This window comes from Lethenteron reissneri, chromosome 3 (genome assembly GCF_015708825.2).
Source record: "Lethenteron reissneri isolate LAM-NWPU_2019-01 chromosome 3, ASM1570882v1, whole genome shotgun sequence".
In the NCBI taxonomy this organism is placed as follows: Eukaryota; Metazoa; Chordata; class Hyperoartia; order Petromyzontiformes; family Petromyzontidae; genus Lethenteron; species Lethenteron reissneri.
Window position 1 is genome coordinate 113,730 of NC_083781.1, and position 17,943 is coordinate 131,672.

At 43.5% G+C, this 17,943-nt stretch overlaps 1 protein-coding gene across 1 annotated transcript in view; it reads right to left on the reverse strand.

Moving 5' to 3' along the window:
• LOC133347718 (phosphoinositide 3-kinase regulatory subunit 6-like) overlaps positions 1-17,943 on the reverse strand; it is an 83,472-nt gene that overhangs the window by 45,090 nt on the left and 20,439 nt on the right. Inside the window, exons 4-7 of the mRNA XM_061560232.1 lie at positions 12,134-12,266; positions 5,382-5,451; positions 1,398-1,587; positions 688-859 (exon numbers count right to left, since the gene is read on the reverse strand). Coding sequence (XP_061416216.1) covers positions 688-859; positions 1,398-1,587; positions 5,382-5,451; positions 12,134-12,266 — 565 coding nt within the window. The remainder of the gene's footprint in view (positions 1-687; positions 860-1,397; positions 1,588-5,381; positions 5,452-12,133; positions 12,267-17,943) is intronic.

Sequence of the window (17,943 nt, forward strand, 5' to 3'; positions counted from 1 at the left end):
TTGCGTTGTGGCCGAAACGTCATGAGAATTATTTTATTATGTTTTATTTTTATTATTTTATTACTTCCCTTCTACGTGACTTTACCGAAAGAACCATGAAGATGACAGCATGGTGAAGTATAGCCAAACATCCTGCATGACCAAGGTGGTGTGGCGAGGCATTACATCCAGGAGTGGATCGATGAAAGAATGTGGTTCATAATTTCAGAATATACTGTGCATTATGTTCGTCAATTAATGTTATATTAATGGTGTCTATTTGTAGAGTAAAGTAACGTCCAGAGCAAAGCGTGGGATTTCTCAATGGCTTCTATTGTGGCTGTAACCTTGGCACTGTAGGAGTGGAATGATCCTCACCTCCACCAACAATTATAAAAAGACAGTAAAAACGATGGAAATGAGGCTTAACAATGCAAAACGATACAAAATAACGACGGTAAAAATCTGACAATTCACCAAATTGGAATCCACAGAGTGTGGAACCTTGTTTTTGCATCGTTTTGCATCATTAAGCCTCATTCGCATAGTTTTGTTCCTTTCATTAGCCTGAAACATTCGCACATCATTTGCATGTGTACAGTGTGCAAACTCTTCAAGTGACTGATTCTACGCACACAATTCGATGCCTGGCATGCGTCGTGAGCATAAGAGCCTGGTTCGATCGACGATTCGGCGTGTCGTCGTTACCTGCCGCGCGATGCCTACTTCCATCTGCCTTCGCAGGTTTGATCTCTTGCAGGTAGAGATCGAGCAGCTGAGTGTGGAGGTCATCGAGCGACTCCCGAGCGCCTCTCCGTGCCGTGCCCTCCATGAGCCCCGTCACGTGCTCCAGCCAACCCCAAACTTTCCTCTCTTGGTTCTGCACAACGAGCAGACACAGCGATGTACTCCTCCTGGAGCAGCGTCCCCAGCCATATTCCAGTCACTGAAATTTGCCACATTTGTCCACGTGACAACTTGTCAAGCTGACGCCTGCTGTATACTTGGAGTTTGCTTGTCTCTCCCTGTGGTCGCGTGGATTTTTCTCCACGTCCCCCGGGTTTTCCCCTCCACATTTAGAATCAACATGCGTTGAGAGGATTCGGCTGATATATATATATTTCCACGTGGTGATAAACCACTTCGTTGAGTTTTAATTTGTGGCCAGGTCGTCTCTGAAAAAGAGCTAAAATAGCTCAGTGAGCCTTAAAATATAAAAATATTTAGTAGTTTATTTTGATTGGCTCTGTTGGGTGGTGGAGGGCATAGTTAAAGTTTGACATTCTACCTACACAATCTAACCCAAATAAACCAATCGTGAATCTCTCTGTACCTGCCCACGGTAGTAGGCAGACCGTTACATTTAATTTGCCTTGTTGCCTGCCCAGGCTACGGTGAGATGAACATGTAATACGAACATTCAGGTGTTTGTGTAGATCCCTGGCATTGATAGTGGGCCCCAGTACTGCCTCGAAGGTGTCCTTGAGGATCTGGCAGCGCCACGCTTGCTTCAAGCTGGCCTCGTCCATGGAATTTCCTTTCTCCTCCTCCATCAGTCGATCCACCAGATTCTCCGACACTAAGCCCGGCACCAGCAGAACCACGGTCCTGGTCCCGGGGGGAAGTAGATTAAACCGAGGGTCGATAACAACGGTGTTACATCACGACGTCGTCATTGTACATCCGACTCGCTTGGGGACCAAGGGGTCGGCGGATACGTGAAAAAGTCAGACACGTGAACGTATGTCAAAAAACGATAGTCGTACAAATGGACAGTGAGGGAAAAAAGTAGTTGATCCCCTGCTGATTTTGTACGTTTGCCCACTGACAAAGAAATTATCAGTCTATAATTTTAATGGTAGGTTTATTTGAACAGTGAGAGACAGAATAACAACAACAAAATCCAGAAAAACGCATGTCAAAATTTTTATAAATTGATTTGCATTTTAATGAGGGATGCGTTTTTCTGGATGTTTTTGTTGTTATTCTGTCTCTCACTTTTCAAATAAACCTACCATTAAAATTATAGACTGATCATTTCTTTGTCAGTGGGAAAACGTACAAAATCAGCAGGGGATCAAATACTTTTTTCCCTCACTGTATATATGTGTGTGTTGAACTTTCTTTCTCACCGTATGTAGCCAACCGTGCGTAACGGAGGTGCGGGGCTAGACTCCTTTAAAGGTGGCAGTTTGCTTTACTGTAATTTAGAGCCAATATAATTAGAACTCTGTTTTGTCTCTCAACAGAAGAATATGAATAATAATCAAACAAAATCAAACTCCGGAGTGTCATCAACAGAATCAGGATTTTTAAACAAATGCTGCTGGCAAGAGCACGCAACACAAACTATGTGACCCCCGCTCAAAGCAATAAAAGCAACGAGTTTGTGTGCCTTACGTGAGAGGTAAGCACATGTACGCGAGATTACGAAGACAGTACTGCAGGTGAAAAGGTTAGATTTGTGAACATCGATAGGAAATGACAGTTGCACCTTCGCAAACACTGTGCTGGGCGTTGGTGGTTAATTGACCAGGGTGGATATGTGGAGGTGGTACTCTTCTTAGCTGCTTTATCAATTTACAGATTTGGCACTGTGAGCCGTGAGCCCTGGAGTGTGAAAACACAACCATTGCCTGGTCTTATTCATGGAGTGGGCCCTCAAGCGTTCGCAGTTTCTGAAATTTCCCCAAGGATGCCCACACTGCAATTGATCAGACAAATCTGAACAAGAGAGTGCCCTCAACTTTGTCATCGTATTACCAGGAGATAGTCAACGCACGGTGGGCTACGTAGGGTGAAAAAAGTTCAACATACAGTACATACATCGTGACTTTGGTTACTTGTACCACATCCTTCATGACACAACTGTCAATGGACAGATCCGACTGATAACTGCGACTGAATAACGAAAAGGCCCAACAAAAGTGAAAACACTATAAATATAATGACCTAAAAGTCAATAAAATCACCGGCTCTGCGAACCAGGTGACCTGAGTTTGCTTCTCGGCCGTGACTAACATGTTAGTGGAGATTGATATCTCAACTTGTATCGAGCTCCCCTCTTCACCAACCCACACTGAGCAGCACGGTGAAGTAGAGTAAAAACATAACCCAAATACGAACATCAGGTGGGGGAGACCCTCATCCAGCAGTGGAGTAACAAACCATCATGGTACCTCCTTTGCCAGTATCAAAATATAATAATAGTTTTTACCCTTTCTGGCAACGTAACAGGTGTTAAGCTGTAAAAAAAACAGAAACCTTTTGCAAGAAAGCACGCCTGCATTAACTACATATATAGCTGTGGTGAATATTCAAACAAAAACATGCTCTGGTAGTAATATGCATTGTCTTTGAAACTGTTTGGTCCTCACCATAGACAGCTTTCTTTAGAGCCTAGTCTCAAACAGTGTTAGACCAGAGGACGCCAAAAGGCAAACAGCACAAAGACAATGCCACTCTCAGGATATTGAGAGTTCGGGGTGAGACGCTACATCATGGAACCTCCCTTGCCAGTATCAAAATATAGGAATAGGTTTTACCCGTTCTGGCTATAAAAGAGGTGTTAGGGTATTATTTGGGTCTTTCGGTAAAGTCACGTAGATAGGTTCAAAGAAAATAACAAAAATACTACGACGTTTCGACCGCAACACAAGCGGTCGTCTTCAGGAAAGACGACTGCTTGTTTTGCAATCGTGTGTTGCGATCGAAACGTCATAGTTTTTTGTTATTTTCTTTGAACCTATCTACGTGACTTTACCTAAATACCCCAACAATATGAATTCTTGCAGTCATGAAAGCTTTAAGTTAAGGTGTTAGGGTGTTAAGGAATCAAGGAATCTTAAGAACGACGGTTCAGAAGTGCTATTATTTGCGTGGCGCTGTTTGCAAACACATCTCTACTGCGCCTGAATTGAAAAAGACACACAAAACAGTTTCGCCCAAACGGGGCTCACGAATTGCTGTGTGCCATGCGTATTGCAGCAATGCCACAGATGCAGCTGCATTGAGTGTGTGTGCATATGTTCACACTCCTCGATCAGACTACTGCATTGGAATTCATGAAGGTTTCCATAATTATCAATTTAAATAGCAGCATGGTATAACAAATAAAAACATATAGCTGCCTGTATAATGTTGCAATGGTAAGTGGTGTCTGTCAATATTCAGTAAAAAATACTGTATGAAAAAGTATAGATGTTTGCGATATTGATTCCAAAAATAATGATTAATTACATCCCTTATAATATATGAAGGGCTTCCCTATGCCATGTCAGTCTTGGGGAGGGGGGTTGTTTAACCATACTTCGCCACTCTGGTCAGTGTGGGTTGGTGAAGAGGGCCCAGCAAATGGTATATATATATATCACGCAACGGTGATGGTGATGGTTGGCTATGGCCGGGTGTTGAACTGAGGTCGTCGGAATCATTCAGCAGCACGGTAACCACTGCACCAGCTCCTTTCTTTCATTGAGAGATAATTAATGGCATTCAAACCAATAGGCACTGTTGGTGGATATATACTATGATTTGTGTCTTACAATATCTGAAGCCAATGATTAATGTCTATTAAAGTATCAGGGGCGATACGAATATTTTGAGAAGATGAACAGACAAGTTACACTGATCTGAAATTTAAAGCCAAATAGTGATGCACTATCTCAGCCTACGGCAAGTACTGTGCGCTGACATTTATATATCACAACTGAAAAATATAACAATACGTACGCTGAATAGCCAATTTTATTTTATGTGTTGACTATCTTCTGGTAATATTTTCATGTAGGATTCTGCCGTGCAGAAATTCTGATTTGAGTTAAAGTTTCCTGAACATCTCAGTCTAATTGCAAGCAGAACCATTGGCCACACCTTAATCATTGTTCCGCGCATCAGATGCCACAGCGTGTTCATACTCACAGTGATCCCCGCAGAACAGTGCTTGTGATGAGAGCAGCATGCATGTGAACAAAGCATGTGTTTTTTTTATTTTACCAGGTAAGGCCCACTGAGCAGTATAGCTCTTTTTCAGAAGCAACCTGGCCACAAATGATAGCTCAATGAAGTGGCTTATGTGGAAATTTATATTAGCCAAATACTCTGAATGTATGTCGGCTGTAAATGTGGAAGGAAAAACTGGAGGACCTGGAGAAAAATCCATGCGACCATGGGGAGGACATGCAAACTCCAAATATACAGCAGGCGTTAAACTTGGGATCGAACCCACGGCCTCCTGCATAGCAGGCGAGGAAGTTAACATCTCGCCACTGTGGCGCCAAGCCATGCGGAATGCCTTGGCTGGTGATATCACGGCAGCCACAGATATTATATATATTTTGTATATCGCAAATAAGTACGCTACACCCTGCAGCAATGCATGCAGATCATCGTGCTCTACTTACTTGGCCACGGTCGGAAAGCTGCTTATGTGAAGGTTTTGCTCTGAAATGATCATCCTTTGGTGGAAAATACCTGCGAAGGGACAAAGGAGCGCTCTGAGATTCAGCGTCTTCGTCTTGATATGAGATTTCAATGCAGGCCGGCGTTTTAACGAGAACCGCTGTGAACTTGAATGAGATGTTCTCCTGGGTTGCACACGCAGGTGAATCGTTTGAACCGCCGCTCATGAATGCGCAACCAAATAACCCGGTTGAATATAAAAAGAAAAATGAGCGAATGAATTTTTCATTGAAATACAACCCGTGCATCATATTGGATATTATATTTCCAAATGAGTACATTAACATTGGTTCAACAGTTCCAAATCTAAAAGCCACCATGGGGGAATTATTACCAAAGGACCCTCTCTCACTGGTGTCGTTTGGACAATACAGATCCAATGTGGTAATTTTCAACAATAACCAAATTCTAAAGTAATTCATGTTCACATTGCATCCTTTGCAGCACGTCCCTGGGGATGCGGTGTAAGCCACCGTGTACAGGTGTGATGGCTCACATTTTCAACGTGACAAAAAAAATGAAAACAGCGTTTGCAAGGAAGGATGCTTTGATTTTCACACAGGCGGCTAGCACTCTCGCACTGCTGCACCAGAAGCTATTGCTGGACCATTACCGCACCTGATTGCTACACCAGAGCTATTTCAGTTCAAAGCGAAGGGGGAGAAGGAAGGGGGGGGGGGGTTGAGGGCTGTGTGCGCGTGCGACACAAGACCCCCTTCATTGTTTTTATCAATGTTTGCAAAATTAGTAGTTCCCTGAGAAAAGCACTGGATCTCATGCCCTTGCTACGTATGCTGTAAGTGACTTGCAAACGTGCAAAATGCTATTCGAACAAATGCTCAGTTTTCAGCACACTCCTGAGCACTGCTATAATTTACATGGTTCCTAAAGACTATACGTTTGAATAAAACACAACGTGTTCGGTAAGTTTGCGAACCACCTTCATGTTAAACTAAATCTGAGCAGCACCATTGTCCTCAAGGGGAAATACTCTACATCTATACAAGGTAACATTTCGGGAAATGGCCCTCCTTCACAGCACGGCAGCGTTATTACGGATGAATGTGTTGAGTTTTTTGTTGTGTGCGTGTGTGCTCGTGGGGAGCGGTGGTGTAGCGGTCAGTGCGCTGTGCTACAAATCTGGCAACCCGGGTTCGATTGCCGCTCACGGCCGACGCTAGTGACGATTATCTGAACCGGTTCTGGGCATCCCCTAGGTTGACTTAGCCTCAAATGAGTACAGGGTGCGGTGTGTAAAACCATCGCCACTAGGGAGACAAAGGCGTTTGGGCGTGGTGCTGGCCACATACCCGCTCGTGTACCGTTCCGGCCTTCACAGGTGCTCGCGAAAATCACTTGCCCCAACAGTCTGTTCAGGCTACACGGGGGATCTTTGTCGTTGTGTGCTCGTGCAACCACTGCCAATGCAGCATCGCGCGTTCTTTATTTAATTGTGAAGAACTGTGCGTTCAGCATTGAGGAGTGCATCGTGCTGAGTAAGTGAATGGTCCGTGGAAGATACAACTCTCACCTCTGAAGTCACTTTAAAAGTATTTTCAACCAAATCAGAATCTTGATTTAGACTGCAGGAGGAGTCTGATAAGCTATGAAGCTCTTTTTCACAGATGTCCAGCAAGTTACAACAGCAAATGAAACAAAAATGATGGGAGTGCAAAACATATAAAATGACAAGCAAGTCACGCAATATAAAGACATAATACATGCATTAATTTTCTAAATCTGATTCATCAAGATTGGGCAAGACAGTAAAAACGACGAAACAGTCCCAGACCACACCAAGATAACACCACTCACTTCATACCGTACCATCCATCTTCACTCTACCCCGTTCTATCAGCTTCATCCACTATCACGCTCCATTCCCCTTTCAACCCCCCGCACCATCGCCTCCTTCCCCTGCTGCCCATATCTCATTCCTTTTCCAAACCCGATAACTAACGGCCCTACTACCCCACCTGTCCTTCCCTTAGCTTGCCATTCTGTTCCGTAGTCGGCAAGCATTGTCAAGCGCCTTGGGCGAAAGGCACTCTATAAATCCAAAACAGAATAGTCCCTCAATAAAATGACGCATGAACGACTGACTATCGATACACTGGTAATGATCAAAGTTACGAATCACGTTGGCAAATGTGACTGTATCCAGCACTAATCCATCTTCTGCTTTAGGATATTTGCTGAAGGAAGATTTTGTGATGTGAAGGGAGGAAACGAGGTTGCTCCAAAAGTTGGTGCTGCAACGGCGAAAGGCGTTGTTACCTACTCCAATTCCTGATCTAGAGATATTTAAAAGGCGATTAAATGGACGCCTTAGGTTTCTTGGGTTTGACAATGGGGATAATGAATTAGCTAAGTATAGTGCAGATTTGCCAATAAGGATGTTATGGATGGCATGCACACTACGATCAGAGTGCTGATAACGTAATTGTCTTGCCTCACGGCAGATGTGGAGCGTATGTATACAGGAAGTTCCTGTTTTTGTTGCTAATTTTGGTCACGTGACCAGGAAGTGACGATGTTAGATTTGCAGTGAACCACGCGGGCATCTGCCATCTTACTGATAATTCAAGATGGCGGCACGCATCGCATCTTAGTGAGACCACAGCCGCAATTGTCCATTGTGGGAGCTTAAGAAGCATTGTCTGTAAGTTTGTTTATATTCCTATAATATTGGCAATGTTGTTGTAATGTTGGAATGACCGTTATAGTGATGTAAATGCCTTTATGGTGCCGTTAAGTTGTTATAGTAAATACAAGGCCTAGTTAGTAACGAAGCCTGCAACTTTCCTTATTGTGGATGTTACTTGTAATTTAGTAGATCGAGTCAGACTTGTGCCCAGGTGGCTATGTTGCGATCCTGAGAGTAAAGATGACGAAGTATCTCATCCACAGTTTAGTGTTGTGTAATGTTGTACTTTTGGGGTGCAGTGGGATGTGCTTTTGTCTAGTTGTTCAGTGGTAATGTAGGGGCCTGGTCCGTCCAGGATCTATTGTTATCTAAGACAATGTTCTGATGCTGTGGTGTTCATTGTGTTGATGTTTCCGGATTATAACAGATACTGTATCTGTGTTTTCTCACCAGTTTTACCTTGTTACAATCAATAAATGACGATTGGAGTTGGACGTTCATCCTGGCTCCGAGGGTTTATTGAATGCAAGGTTATCTACTCGACTAGCGGTGCAACGCAGCGCACAGCGAGGCCGAGATAGTAATGGTAACATCTTGAGTTTTCGTCCTCGGAGGTAGAAAATGGTGAGTTCACGGAAAATCAAAGCGCAATGCATATTTATTTGATCTTTGATGTCTGAGCTCAGAAAACTTGCTGTCTCTCAAACCAGATCTAGTCATGGATGCCTGCCTGAATTTAAACCCCAAGAATTCAATAGCGCTCGCTCAATGCACTGAACCATCCATGCACAACTGTTGTGTCCGGACAGAAGCGTTTGTTCGAAAAGGCTTTTTCTCAGAGTCGACGCACCTCCCAATGGCGCACCGTTCCACATTTGACTTACCTCTGCATTCTCCTGCCTCTCTACTCTCATCTCGCTCTACTCCCCTCCACGCATTCTCCTACCTCTCCACTCTCATCTCACTCTACTCCCCTCCACGCATTCTCCTGCCTCTCTACTCTCATCTCACTCTACTGCCTTCCACGCACTCTCCTGCCTCTCCAATCTCATCTCGCTCTACTCCCCTCCACCCATTCTCCTGCCTCTCCACTCTCATCTCGCTCTACTCCCCTCCACGCCCTCTCCACTCCATCAACTCAGGCGTTTTCTATCGCCATGGTGGTGAGACATTAACTTCCTTGCCTGGTATGCAGGAGGTCGTGGGTTCAAACCAGAAACATGCCACCTGTATATTTGGACTTTGCATGTCTCTCTCCCCGTGGTCGTGTGGATTTTTCTCCGGGTACTCCGGTTTTTTCCTCCACATTTAGAAACACGCTTTTAGAGTATTAGGCTCATATAAATTTCCACGTGGTAAGTCACTTTGCTGAGCGTTCATTTGTGGCCAGGTCACTCCTGGAAAAGAGCGACATTGTTCAGTGTGCCTTACCTAGTAAAATAAAAAAAGTTTAAGCTCTGTCGAAGCCCTCAATCAACCTTTGCTCAGTATGAGGGGATGTTACTCATTCCCTCACGTTGCCCCTTGCATCTCATGCCATCGACTCCCTGCTCTGTCGCAATCACAGGCTCAAGGTCTTCCTCGTTTCCTATACCTAGAACCGATTTGTGCTGACGAAATCCATTTCTGCTCACGTGAATTTTTTTTTAATCTTTTAAATTATGGTTTCCAGCTTGAATGTCTGCCATGGTACTGAATCAATAACTCCAAATGCTTCGTGCAATTCGGTAAGGCATCACAACGTAATAATGACGTCAGAATTCATTCCAGTGCTCTGCCTGTTTCAAGATACATTTTGGAATGTAGTTGCATCTCAAATCGCCGGATAAAGAGGGGCAACTTGTCCATAGAGAGAGTTTGAACAGGATGGTCACGTATTTACTTGTGTAGTTGAACATTTTTCTTCAAGAAGCAAAGATCGAAAGCAAACAAGCTTATTATCCGTTCAGTGTGGGTGTGCATTGAATTTCATGTTCTAAATCTAATCTAATGTAATATTTACAGAGCGCCTTAAGGTACTTAATACAGTGAAAATAACGGTGACAATATAATTATTTCTATTGCAGGGGCGTACAAGGTATTGAGGAATGAGCGACCGTGATAGAGGGGTAACTTAGGGATCACGAAACGGTAGGGGAGGGACGGGAAGTCGTGGAAAGGCGAGGGGAGGGAAGAGGAAGAGAATGGGCGATGGCTAAGAGGTGAGATACAACACCCATGCTGTTGTGTTCTAAATGGCAAGAATAACATCCAGCCAGTTTTGTAAAAACATTTTGGAGATATTGGTTTTAGATGCTGACTCGGATATTTCGCACGATAAGAGTGAGATATTAATTAAAGGTGTAACTGATGTCCATTCTCATCTCACAATATATGCTTCAAAGTACGTGTCAGAATCGATCTTTTTTGTTTTCACAATTCGTGGAAGTTGTACAACATGGGTTTATGTAACCTTTCCAATCACGAGAGGCCGCTACTTAAACGACAATGTTGAGAAAAAAAAGAAAATAATGGATTCTTGAATTGGTGCAGTGATATTCAATGGATATAATTGAAATGAATCATTTGGCCTACATTGCGCGGGGCCTCTTGAGCCTGCAAGTTCCTCTAATGAAACCGTGAGAACTTGCTAATTTATAAGTTTGAGTGTGGAGGTGAGTGGGAAGGGGAGGCTAACTGGAAGACTCAATGGCAAGAGGCAGCGCATGGGGTACTTCACACCACTCGGTGAGCTTAAGTAGAAACAAACGGAATCATTATGTTACGTGGAGGATGCAGGCAGCTTTGTCCATGACGCCAAGAATATACGTTTGCACTTTTGACTTTGTTTTTCTCGTTGTAACGAAATTACTTTTGTTCGTCATTATTGCTCCTTCTGTGTGGTTAACGTTGTGTTATGTCGGCCATAACGGGAGTCTTTATCCCTCACGTGCTGCCTCCGGTTCTCCAAACAACCAGCTACAGCATAACACAATCTGTGTTACGTTAACAAAAGTGTTTCACGGTAGATTTTAAGTAAATTGTAATAATATAAACTTCAGTTTAACACCTAGGCTTTCGCGACCATAGTAGAAGTTTTTGGGTTGATCTCGTGAATGTAAATGTGTCGTTAAACACGCCACCACGCGACACAGCCAATATATACTACTTACTTTAAAAATAAAGTCAATTGCCCCCCCCATCCCCCCTCTTGTCTGTGTTTGCGTGTCACTCTCTCCCTGGGGAGCGGTTGTGTAGCGGTTAGCTTTACGCTGCGCTACGAACCCGGCGTCCCAAGTTCGATTCCCGCTCACGGCCAACACCGGCGACGATTATCTGAACCGGTCCTGGGCCTTCCTTAGGTCGACTCAGCCTCAAATGAGTACCTGGTGCGATGTGTAAACATCGCCACTGGGAGAGACAAAGGCGGCTGGGCATGGTGCTGGCCACCCACACCCTCGTGTGCCGTGCCTGCCTTCATAGGTGCTACTCGCTAACAGCACTTGCCCCAACAGTCTGTTAAGGCTTCACGGAGGATCTATGTCTTTCTGTTCGCGTGGATTTTTCTCTGGGTCGTCCGGTTTTTCTCCCCATATTTAGAATCAATGTGTATTTAGAGTGTTTGGCTGATATCCATTTCCACGTGATGAGCCACTTCATTGAGATATCATTTGCAGCCAGGTCACTTCTGAAAAATAGATATTTACTTCTGAGGGCCTTACCTTGTCAAATAAAAATGTAAGTTTTGCATATAAATTTTCAGAACAGTCAGCCAACCCTGTAAAATCCCAACAATGAGCTCTGTAAATAAGGACGCGCACGGCTTATGTCGCTGGACCACATGTCGACTGTTGAAATTGAGCCTGCGTCGGAAAAGTGAATAAAGAACATCTTTTTCAAAACTTCTGCCAAATTGGCTTCTATTCTATTCCCTAGTGGCCGCTACTTTTGCTTTCAACTTGAAAACGGATAATCCCGGGACACACGCGGACGTAAAGCGCACCCGTTGTCGCACGTTCTTCCGCGGCAGGCACGAACGGCCGGGTTTGAGATGCGTCGTTAACCGACCTGGAGCCCGGCGTTCGGTGCTGATGAACTGCAGCACAGACTTGGTGAAGGCGGCCACGTGCCGGGGCCTCGTGATGAATCCTACGCACACCTGGTAGGCCCGGGTGAGGACCTCGTCCGTGACGTGTGGGGCCTGGGAACGACATCAGACTGGGCACGGCCGCCAATGCGGCCAAGTCGCCAAAACAACCTCAAAAAGTCACCGGATCTTGCTTGAGAGAGAGACCTTTCCAATGTCAAAAATGTCACGAGAAAATTCAGAAAGGGGTGATATTCGGCAAACTGATGCACACGAACTCTCTTCTGAAGCCCTCTCGTGACTATCAGACCTGGACAATGGCATTGAGCTCCTGAAACACATTACCATCATACACATCAATAGAATACATACCAATAATCGCTGCTCAATCTGCATTATCTCCTCATCTCAGACGGTTGCTATATTTGTCGCTTCGTTGCTTTGTGGACATATTATCACTTAGGACACCCAAATAGTTCCTGGAGCTAGCAACACAATTGCTAAAGATTTTCCATGTATCTGACCCATACGTATCCTAGGTCAAATCTATCTGATTTAAATCTGTCTCCTGTTGGCACGTGAGTTACATTGCTTTTTGTTATCATGGTCAGTTTTCCCAAGTAAGCCAACGCGCCCTGGTGCCCCTCTTAAGTTAAACAATTTGATTGTGGTCTGCCTTCAATAACCGCCTTAGATATACGTACTCGAATGCAGTGGTTCTTAACCTTTAATGCAACCTTGCACCCTTTTGGTTCTCAATCGTAAAAAAATATTACGTTAATAAATACGCAGGTTTGATGAAACAAAGTAGTTGTACTTAATTTTTGTTTTGATAATTTAGCTTCTAAAATAAATTGGCCATGTTCCGCACCCCCAGAAAGGGCATCTCACACCCGAGGGGGGTGCGTGCACCCCAGGTTAAGAACCACTGCTCTGATGCGTTTTCTAGCCTGTGATTTAACAGTGAAATAAACCTATGAATAATCCCATTAATCCGAGACCATGATGCAAAAGCTCAAAGAAACCTGTCTATCAATAACAGACTTTATAATATATATGATAGCAAAAACAATTATCCAGTTATCTTGCTATTTTCTCTCCCTCTATGCGCCGTGTCCTTTCTCAAAAACGTTGGCGATCATCGACTTCTTGCCATTTAGGTCTGTCCGTGATATTTACTCAAAAGATTTGCATTGGTTACTCGTCCCAGTGGCATCAAATTGTTTAAATATCTTAAGTAGATAATTCACTCCCTTCCCCGTATTCTTGTACTTCTAATTTTTCGAGTCAAAACATTGCATGATGCCTCCTGTTTTCTCATTTAAGGTCCCAAAAAATTCAACTTGCCTTTCTCTAAATATGTTTTTTTCGTGTGTATGTGTGTACCCTGCTGTGATCCGTAACCACGTTTAGATTACTCGTGACATTTTTAACATCCTTCGAAATCAACACATTTATGTTTTTTTTCAATGCACAATTAAAACCAATCTCAATACCGCAATTCTCACAGTCTCGGCACTGCAAAATCTGACTCAGAATATGTATTTATACTGAAGGAATAGGCTATAAAGCTCTTATTCACATATGTCCAGTAGAGGTGGGTAAGAACGTTACAACAACAAACAGTACAAAAACACGATAATAGTGCAAAGTACAAGAAAGGTAAACAAATTACCCAAACATGCAACACTAAACTATCCCCATCCAACCAGGCAAAGCCCACTGAGGTATTAACTTATTTTTCAGAAGCGACTTGGCCACAAATGATAGCTCAACAAAGTGGCCCATCATTTGGACATTTATAGCAACAAAATAATCTAAATAATCACCTCACCAACCCCCCCCCCCTCACCACAAAACTATCGGGACTACTCTACTTATTAACGAGTTAGGTTCCAAAGGTCTGTTCGTAGGTCGATTTGTTCGTAAGTCCAACTTTACTCCTGTCGATTTCAAACATGTTGTAGGGCATGTACACTCAACACGGGGAATGGATTTAAAAATTAATAATTTCCTGTCGATGTAGATGCCACCACCGCCATCTATTGCGCAGCGGTTGAACTTCCGACTCTCGGTCCGAACAGGCAACTGGACATACGGACAGATTTGTTCGCATCTTTTAAAGTTCGTAAGTCGAATGTTCATAAGTAAAGGAGCCCCTGTAAATGGAACTCGCTCGCTGGCAGCTGCCTCCCTCCCCCACCCTTATCGTGCCTTTTATTTATATATATATATATTTACATCCTCCACCTTCTCAACCTACAAATCTAAGAATTAGTCTGTCAGGTGCATTTATATAAACAGACCTATCAGTTGGTCACACTCGAGTAAACAGATTTGCGTTATCCAGTTGTAAATACGTTTGAACTGCCACCTTACTAACCCCACTATTGAGCCTTATTTTCCATTATAATAATAAGACCCTGTCTGTAACTCCTTGCAAAAAAACAAGACACAAACAACGATCGGTTTGAACCACTCAATCAATACAAAGCAATGCACCGCACAGCACGTCCACCAAAACGCCCGGCTTTTCACGTACAAACACCAACCATCCATTAACCATTGCAAGCCCACTCATATATATAATTTCTACAATTTCCATTCTCATTCCCGTATTTCCCAGCTGACACCTCCAATGTGCCATGCTATGAGTAGCGATTCTATGTCATGACTGTAACAAAAAATAGCATTGGCTATTAGAATTGAATAAACTTGATAACACTTTTATCTTGTTTTTAACAATTTTCAATTACATCACAAATGAGTCGCGCAATTGAATCTCAAGTGGGCGGCAAGTTTCATTGCGGCTTGGTAAGCCACACTTGGAGAGATTGAACATTTTACAGCCGTTTCTATAGTAAAAATTTTGGCTCCTATGGCAGTCGTGGCTAATCGGTAGCAGCCGGGCGGTGGTGGCGCACGCCCATAGCCCAGCGGCCTGCGCGTCGAGGTGCTATACCCTGGCTCGCCAGGAGAAGGCAGTATGGGCAGTGGCCTAATCGCTATCTGTCTCCATTTGTACGGTGATAGGCTGTTGTTATTGCTGCCTCGCGCACGTGGATTTTCTCTGGGTGCTACGATTTTTTCCTCCCACTTGTACGTAAATAGCCGACTGTGCTATTCCGACTCATTACTACTTGGCTGAAAACATCCTACATTTTTAAAACTCAATGCAGGAACCTCCTGAAAAAGAGCCCGACAACCCAATATGGCTTTCCTGGATAAATAAGTAAATAAAAAATAAAATTTTATCATTATCCACAGCCACATTTCAGCGTTTAAAAAAATATATTTTGACGGAGAAATTTAGATTGAAAAACATACCATGCAAATCTCGGTTCACATTCAGACCTGAATCCGTTCATTCATTTGATATTCACGTCATCCTAGTATTTCAAGGCTATCACGAAGGCGCTATGGTTCCGACACATTGTCCGCAGTAGTTTCAGTGGAGGGCAATGTTGCTAAGTGTAATCCAAAGTGAGTAAGTTGAGGGTACATTTCCACAAATGGCAAATTTGAACCATGATGCTGGCACACACAATGGCCTACATTTTTTAAATGGCATCAAGGAATCTGTTAATGTCCACTGTGAAGGAGATGGCGCGTAGTATTTCATGGTAAATACACTTGCAGTCATACACTTGCAGTATTTACCAGGGCTGCCTGCAGGAATCGAACCTCAAACCTCTGACTGCTGAAACAACAATCGGCGATCACGCTTCTGCTGGGCAACGTAACCACAGCTCAGTAAACGTATCAAATAAAGTCCTTCCCTCGACTCGCGCAACTGTGTTCCACCACAACTGCTCTGCACCGGAATAACCAAACGTTGCACAGTCCTTATTGCCACGAGTCTCTGGTGAATGAGCTCTCCAAAATCCACAGCAAACAACGCATTTGGACCATTGAACCAACCCGTATTTTGTTTTGCAGCGAGCGGGATGGCGGGCTCGGGAGCAGTAAATTATTGTGCAGCATCGCAAATGATAACGCCTGTTGCTTAGCAATGCTCTCGCTTTTGAGCAATTGTCCCGATCTGTTTAAAAAAAAAAGACCACAATCTTTGGGGCTAATTGGTAACAATCATCATCGTCACCATCATCTTCAAAAGAGGGTTAAAGACCAACTATTGTGTTTGACCCTTTCCCCCCAAATGTGATTGGTTAATGAAAAGTACATTGTGGAGTCAGGACGTACATTTATGCTGGCTTTTGAAAATATACAGGGCTCAATAAACTCAAGTTGGTGTTACATTTTACTGCGATCCTTTGCTGAATTAGTTGTATCCGTTTACCAGGAGAGGAAAAATACAGGCCCTTTGAGACACACCAAACACTCCCTCTTTTGACCTGGGTTACATGACAAAAAGTAATGATAATTTTAGGATTGATCCCTACAACAGAACTAGATAATGTCTTTAGGTACACATTCGTAAAAAAACATTGTAACATAATATTATTTTAAAACTAAAAAAAACATTCCAGCTCTGAGGGTCTGATCAAACATTCAATCGCGAACAATTTCACAACACAGACTCGATTTGAATAGCCGACGAGAAAACAGTTCATTTTGTTGTGCGAGGTGGATGTTCAAAGAACATTGGACAAAGTTTATGTCATGTCATTGTCAAGTCACTTCACAAAAGCAAACTGCCTTGGCTCCGCATTGATGCAACCACCTTCACGAATTGCTTTGCCCCCATCCCCCCACTGTGTTCTATTGAGAGTGTCTGAGGTCTGCGGATCTTGTTCTCCTCCGCCTTGCCCTGGGAGTGAAGAAGAGATGCGGGGGACCGGGCTGTTGCCTGTGTAAAACGCTTTGTTAAAATGTATCAGGGATTCGGCTTCAATTGCGATGTTTAAGCCTCGACTTAAAACATTCCTTTTTAGGAAGGCTTTCACCTCATTGTATCTTCAGGCTCTTGCCCTCCTATTATTATTATCAGTAATTTTAATTGATAGGTTTTTATGCTCATTGTGTTTATGCATATTGTATACAGCTCTCTGTGATCCATGTATAACGATCGAAATTAACAATCACCCCAAGCCAATGTGCAGCCTAACGGTTATTCAAAAGTAGGCCAAGGTCTCCGATTGGCGGAAAGAGGCCTCCACGTTGATTGGTCGGGAGGCACGACTTTTGAATTGATTGGAGGAAAAGGTTTGAACGAGAATAGGCGGGAAACAGACTTGAAACCCCAGAGGTGACGGTTGGGAAAAATTAGAGGAGAAGCACAGGGATTGGCTAGGGGATAAACGTTGAGGGAACATTCGAGAAAGGGGGCTTGAGTGATATAAAAGGGGAGGGGACGTTTGAGGGAAGGGACGAGCTTCAAGACCAAGCAGGAAGCCCGGACCTCGTATTGTTACTGTGTCATAATAAAAGAGGCTCCTAGTAGTTTGTCGTTCGAGTCGTTACACGTGGATGAAGGGCGCTATATAAGTCCAATGTATTATTATTTATTATTACTCGGAGTGATACAATCTCCATAAGGATTCTGAGCAAACACTATTCCTCAACATCAATTGTGACTAATTACGGAGGAGCTCCCATGGGTTACCCCAGTTACCATTGCTGCATCTCAGATAATGTACTGTCCATGTCATCCACATTGCGCATAGCACATGGATGCTTCAAGGTTAACCTGCTCTTTTCGTTCTAGATAACACTATGTAACACAATTTTTGTTCCGGGGTAGTAAGTGTTATTTCGTAATTGCGTATGCCTAAAAGTATAGAAAATGGCTATTATTCCCCACAAACTTTGCTTTTGTGACAAGGACAGT